This window comes from Microtus ochrogaster, unplaced genomic scaffold (assembly GCF_000317375.1).
Source record: "Microtus ochrogaster isolate Prairie Vole_2 unplaced genomic scaffold, MicOch1.0 UNK56, whole genome shotgun sequence".
NCBI classification, from domain to species: domain Eukaryota; kingdom Metazoa; phylum Chordata; class Mammalia; order Rodentia; family Cricetidae; genus Microtus; species Microtus ochrogaster.
The window spans coordinates 1,371,815-1,378,912 of NW_004949154.1; the positions used below are offsets into that span (position 1 = coordinate 1,371,815).

Here is a 7,098-nt window from a genome sequence, read left to right on the forward strand (position 1 = left end):
CAACAACAACAACAAAGAAGTTGGGACACAAGACAGGCACCAGGGGAAGATGGCTAGCCATAAGGTTAGGAGAGACTGCAGTGGCGATTACTGTCAGTGGCTGACATTCTGGTCTTGGATTTCTGGCCTTCAGAACAGGGAGATCACACATTTCTACGGTCTGGAACTACCCAACCGATGGCAGTTTGTTATAGTCCATCCCAACCTCTTCTCCAACTAAGACTTTTGAGCAAGAACCTCCTTATTCCCCAGCAGCTTGATGAGGCTGCCCTGAGCACCAGACTGGAGCTACTCACCCAGATGCCTCCCCAGAAGGGGAAGCCTCCATAGAGGGACACCGGTACATAGTACCCGAAGAGGTTGAAGAACATGATGGAGCCCAGTCCAATGTGCACCAAGCCAATCAGGATCTGGATGGCCTGTCACGAGAGCCACAAGCTGAAGCCTTTGCCTCTAAGCCCTGATCTTGCCTTTCCTTTTACTTCCTTTATGCAATACCCATTTGGTGTCCCTGGTCTAGAAGATAATGTGAGAAACATATTAATAAAATCAAAACTATCTATAATCAAACCCTCCATGGAGAAAGCAAACATTTACATTTCATTATAATCTTCTATTGTTTTTTTTTCAAACACATATCTTGGTAACATAGAAACAGTGTCTCTGTACTTTATTAACTTAATGCTTCATCCTGAGAATATCCTTGGGTTGTTAAATTTTCTTGGTATGTATGAGTGTGTTCGTACATGTTCATACGTGTATGCACATGGATGTGTGTGAAAGTATGTGAGTGTGGAAGCTGGAGATTGACATCAGGTGCCTTTATCAGTCACTCTCCATCTTATTTTTCTGAGACAGAGTCTCTCTCCAAATCTGGAGCTCACCAATTGGTTAAACATGGCTGGCCAGCCATCTCCAGGGATCCTCTTGTCTCTTCCTCCCCAGCGCTGGCATTATAGGCTCATGCTATTGTACCTAGCTTTTACGTGATTACTTTGGATATCTGTATTCCGGTCTCTACACCAGCAAGCACTTCCCAATTCACTAGCTATTTTTCAAAATATTCTCTAAGGGCTTCCTAGAGTCTCTGAGGGCAGCTGTAAGACTGATGTTGGACAGGTAAGATGACCTTTAGTTTTTAATGTTACACACAGTCTTATGTTCAACATTCTTGCGTGTAATTTTTTGCCTTTAATTTTTTTCTTATCTCGTAGATTCTTTGTCCTTCCTTATTCTTTACCAAATTCATGTGTTGAGGTCCTAGTTTCTCTGAATATGGCCTGATATGAATATAGGAATGTTGCTAATGCCATGAATCAAGATGAAATCATGCTGGAATAGGGTGAGTTACAATCCAATATCACCAGTGTCATTACTTAAAAAAATTAGTTGTGAAAATCTAGGATTCTGAATCCAAAGCCTACTTCAAAAACCAAAATAAAATGAAACGGCCACACGGGAATCTGAGTGATGCTGCAGCAGCCAAGGAGCTACTAGAAACTGGGAGAAAGATCTGTACGAGATCTTTCCTTTATGCCTGCAGAAGGAGCTACCCAACCTATGGCAGTTCTTCGATCCCGACAGACTTTGATTTTGGATATATATTCTCCAGAAATGTGAAGCAATGCATTTCTGTTGTTCTTGGCTATCAGTCCATGGGCTATATTATAGCATCCATAAGAAGCTAATATAGATATTGTTGTGTGTGTGTTTCCTGCAGATATGCTGTATAGAGCATATATATTGTTTCCTTAGGTTCATACTAATGGTACACTAATAACATATCTTAGAATAAGACCCAATCATTGCACAAAGAGCTTCCTTGTTCTCTTCATGGTACTATAACATTCTTTCTGTTATAAGTACAACACAGTGGCTTACTAATGTTAAATTAGTAAATTAGATAGTATACTGGTTAGTTTTAACTGTCAATTTGATACAACATGCAGTCACTTAGGAAGACAGTATTAATGAGGAAATGTCTAGGTTAGGTTAGACTGTGGGAATTTCTGTGGGGGATTGTCTCCATTGCTCATTCATTCATGTGGGAGGACCCAGCCATCGTGGGCAGCACTATTCCCTAGACAGAGGTCCTGAATTGTAGAGGATAGAGAAAGATATATGAGAGCTAGAAGGAGCACAGATGTGTTAGTTCTCCTCTGCTCTAGCTGTGGATGTGATGTAAACTGCCTCAAATTCCTCTTTGACTTCCCTGCTAACCTGGAACTGTAAGTCAAACAAACGTCTTCCTCCCATCTGTTGCTTTTCATCAGAGTATTTTTTTTTTTTATCACAGCAACAGAATCAAAACCAGAATAGATAGTTTGGTTGTGTCCATCCTTCTGTTCCTACAAGCCACACTGCAACAAATAAACTTATAGGTACCACATTTCTTGTGCATAGTGGCATATTTGGAGTCTAAAGTCTCACAAATGGACCACTGGAGATGGCTTTCAGCTTGCAAGTGCTTCATTAAGCACTTTACCAACTGAGCTATCCCAGTCTGCTGTTCCCTCTTTGGAATTTCTAGTCATCTATCTCAAGCCTCTCTCTGTAGCGTGGCCTCAGGGTCACAAAGTGAACTTCCACTTACCCCTAGGACTTTGCCATCTTTCAAGACTTTCTGGACTGGCACCGAACCAGGTGGATTTCCATGAATTACGTGGATTTGAGTCTGGTTGCCTGGATAGAGAGGCACCTGAGCCACCGTTCCCGTGATCACAGGGTAACCGTTGTAGGGTGGCACCATATATACAGAATTGGCCATGGGGCCTGGTGGAGTCGTTGGGTTCATGCTGATGAAAGAAATAAGTGCAATAGAGTCACTCGTCATTTGTATACTTGTGTTTACAGTTTTCAAAAGACTTTAAGAGGCTGGGGGAGATAGCTCAAACAGTAGCTACTTGCCACACAAGCATGTGGATATGAGTTTGGATCTCCAGCACCTTAGTGAAAAGTCAAGCCTAGGATCTTGACCTTGAGATGTCTTAGCAGGTGAAGGCACTTACTGCCTGATGACCTGAGTTTGGGCCCTGGGATTCACATGGTGGAACTGACTCCCCATAATCTCCAAGAACATTTACTGGCTCATCTGTGGTCATCCACAGTAAGCAAATAAAATGCAATAACAACAATAATAAAACAGATTTATTGTTATTGTCTTTATTGTCAAGCATACCTGCCAGGCAAGAGAGACAGGGAATCTCTAGGGCTAGCTGGTTGCCAGTCTAAAAGATAAGATGAAGAGTGAGCGAAGAAGACATGCAACATAGACCTGTGACCTCCATACATATGTGTACACATATGTTTGCACACCCCTACACATGCACATATATAGGACTTTAAACACTTTAAAATAACTGAGAATGAAGCTAGGTGTCATGGTGAGTGGTGCATACCTTTACTCTCAGCCCTCAGGAGGCAGAGGCAGGCAGATCTCTGTGAGTTCATGGCCAGCTTGGTTTATAGAGTGAGTTCTAAGGCTGCTAGGGTTACACAGAAACCCTCTCTTGAAAAAAACAAAGTAAAACAAACAAAAACCAACCAGCCAAGCAACCAACCAAGCGAATAAAAATCCCAACTGAGAATGGCTTTTTCTTGAGCAATTCAACCCCATATCCTTGCTAATCCCATTTTAGAGACAGTGTTAAGCCTTCTTTACAGGTCTTATTGAGAATACCAGGCAGCCAATGCTTTTTACAAAGGCATCTCTTTCAATCTTAACCTTAGTCCCACAGATTAATAAAGTACAGCCCAGAGAGGTTAGGTGATCCCGGAAGACAGGCTGAGCCTTTTCCCCATTTGCATGGCTCCTAGCGTTTCCATCTGAGTTTGCATACATTGACATTATCTGGCTCTGGAGTGCCACAGTGGGAAGACTCTTGGGAACACTGAGTTCAGTTCTCTTAGATTTCGGAAAAGGAAACAGAGAGTGGGACTTCTCCAGTATCAGAGACATATTAAAAAATTAGAGGTCATTGTGCTCAAGAAAAGTCCATTATCAGTGTAATGTGTGTGTGTGTTCCATGTCACACATTTGGAGGTCAGAGAGTAACTGGTGGAAGTTGAGTTTCTCTTGCCACCATGTGGGTCCTAGATCTCAAACTCAGGTCATCAGTCTTGGCAACAGTAACCCTTACCCACTGAGTTTGCGTGCCTTTAAAATTTTCTTTCCTTTTCCCATTCCACTTTTGGAGCAGACACAGCAAACTGAGTGTAATACACCCCTTCAACATCTTTCATCCATTCCCCGTATCTCATTTGACAATAACCCCTTTTCCCCATCCCTCAGCGATCCGTACAAATACTTGATTATGTACACTCACCTTACTGTGCTTGTTGCCAAGTAAGCCTCTCTTGCTCCTGTTCCCACCTCTCTGCTGTGGAAAACTTACTCCTCTAGAGAGTGACTGCACCCTGCCTGGTTGGAGGATTCATTTAGAATGATCCAAAGTCCTCTCCACTTCTTTCCCGGGCAAGGGCTGGGTCAGCAGCTGTGCAGAGCATCCACACCCATATTTGCTTCCTGCTTTAGTCATGGAACCAATTAAATATAGTTCCATTTGCCAAGGGTTTCATGATGCCTGAATGGATAGACTGTGCTGGGTGCTCTGGGAGACAAAAGAATGACCTGGGCACTCAGGGCTTGATGTACTGAGCTGAAATACAGGACAGGATGACATCAATTTCACAGCAAAGAGATAAAGTGATCCCAGGAGAGCACAGAGAGGAATGACTGATTGGCATTGGAGTGCTTCGATATTTGAAATCATTGAACTGCAATGAGGAAAGTTGGAACCAATAGGTAAAATGAGACCTATTCTCAACTCCCATATTTGTTATCAAAGATTTATTTATTTTATGTGTATGGTTTTTTGCATTTATGTATGCTGTCTACTATGTGTGAAGTGACAATAGAGGCAAGAAGAGGGACACTGGATCCCCTGGAGTTGGTACAGATGGTTGTGAGCCACCATGTAGGTGCTGAGAATTCCTACTGGTATATAAGAGACACTCAATAAAATCTCACTGACTGAGCACATAAAGATGTGGGAATAGTTGGAACTTTGGAAGTTGGCCAGTTGATAGAACATTATAGGCAGAGCCTATGTAAAGGGACAAAACCAAGAAGAGAAGGAAGCACAGGACAAGCTTTGGGCAGGCACACATAAGGCACATTAAAAGTATAAAGGGTAAAAAACCCTGATGCAGCCAAACCTTGCCAACACCTATTTCAACCAGATTTGCCCCTTTACTTCTTTCTTACTGTTTTTATTGAGATATACATTTCTCCACTCCTCCCCCTTCCTCCCCTCTCCCCTTCTTCTCTCACTCATGACCCCTATGCTCTCAATTCACTCAGAGAATCTTGTCTTTCTCACCGTCCTCTGTAGATCCATGTATGTCTCTTTTAGGGTCCTCTTTGTTGTCTAGGTTTTCTGAGATTGTGGCCTGTAGGCTGGTTTTTCTTTGCTTTATGTCTAAAAGCCACTTATGAATAAATATATATTATACTTGTTTTCTGGGTCTGGGTTACTTCACTCAATAATTTTTTTTTTCTAGATCCATCCATTTGCCTGCAAATGCCTTTTTTTTTGAGAATCTTTTGGGTATATACCCAATGATGGTATTGCTGGGTCTTGAGGTAGATAGTTTCCTAATTTTCTGAGAAATTGCCATACTGATTTCCAAAGCCACTGTACAAGTTTGCACTCCCACCAGCAATGGAGGAGTGTTCCTCTTACCCCACATCCTCAAAAAAATTAGTAGCCCTCTTTTATACAGATGATAAATGGGCTAAGAAAGAAAGAGTCAGCTATCTCCACCAGAAAAGGTACAGGGGAGTAACTGCTGAGCGAGTGAGCCAGAGCAAGAGACCGCTGAGGATCTGGACACGAATCTGGGACCTTCAAGGAACTAGGCTTGAGCCAGAACCTCTGCCAGTCTGGGTGTGAGTGAACCTGGGACCTCCGAGGGAGTAGGCAGGAACCACAGATCTTGGTGGGGCCAGGCATGAGTCTGGGACCACAGAGAGAATAGGCCTCACCCAGGACATCTGTGGGTCCGGGCATTGGTCTGGGACATCAAAGGGAATAGGCAGGAACCTGGAACCTCTGCAGGTCCGAGCATGAATCTGGGACCTCTGAGGAAGCAAGCAGATTCTCTGTGGGACCAGGCACACCAGAGCTGGGGACCTCTGAGACAGTAGACCAGAACCAGAAACCTTCCCAGGTCCAACTCCAACCTAGGCACTTCTGCAGGAGGGAATTCAGACCAGGATTTACAGCTATAGGTCAAAGCTGGTAATCTAGCCAAAGTTGCCCTAAGGCAAGCAACTCCACCTTGGGCAACAAATTCCACAGGAGTGGAATTGAGACTCCAAGGACAGAGAGAGCCGGAGGAAACAAGCTTCACCAGGAGCAGAAGCCAGTGGCAAATCCAGCCCTGGGAGCCAACCCAGTTCCCAGACACTGGTGGATCAGGATTGAGCCAGTGACCAGATCCAGAGTCAGTGATCTCCACCAGAACAGGTCCAACTCCAAGCCAGGGACTTCTGCAGGAGGGGATCCAGACCAGGATTTATAGAAACAGGGCAAAGCTGGCAACGTAGACCAAAGTAGGCCTGAGGAAGCAAACTCCAAGGGAACAGGAGCAGAGCAAAGCACAGGAGTGCTGAGCTATCTCCAGGAACATGAAGTAACCAACAGGGCAACTAGAACTGTGACACTGACTGTACCACAAGGAACAACCATCTGAGCTTTGGATTCACTGGCACCTAGAAGATTATTCAACAGAATCTCAGACAACCCCAACCACACCTATTAGAGGAAAAGATGAGTAGGAAAGGTAAGATCACATACTACACCAAAAAGAGCAACACAACACCAGTAAAACCTAAACAGCAAGACCTAAACAACCAAATATGGATGAACCAGAAGAAAATGACCTAAAAATAGCTTTAAGAGAATGTTTGAAATTCTTAAAGACGAAATGAGAAATTCCCTTAAAGAAATTGAGGAAAAGACAAACAAAAAATTGGAAGGCATCAGACTATCACTTAAAGAAAACCAAGGAAAAGAAACAAACATATGAAAGTAA

At 43.4% G+C, this 7,098-nt stretch overlaps 1 protein-coding gene across 1 annotated transcript in view; it reads right to left on the reverse strand.

Moving 5' to 3' along the window:
• Ms4a8 (membrane spanning 4-domains A8) overlaps window positions 1-4,437 on the reverse strand; it is an 11,723-nt gene extending 7,286 nt beyond the window's left edge. The window contains 3 exon segments of the mRNA XM_005372524.1: window positions 297-419; window positions 2,594-2,825; window positions 4,331-4,437. Of these exon segments, the coding sequence (XP_005372581.1) occupies window positions 297-419; window positions 2,594-2,825; window positions 4,331-4,437 (462 nt within the window).
• Between the last annotated feature and the right edge of the window lie 2,661 nt (window positions 4,438-7,098).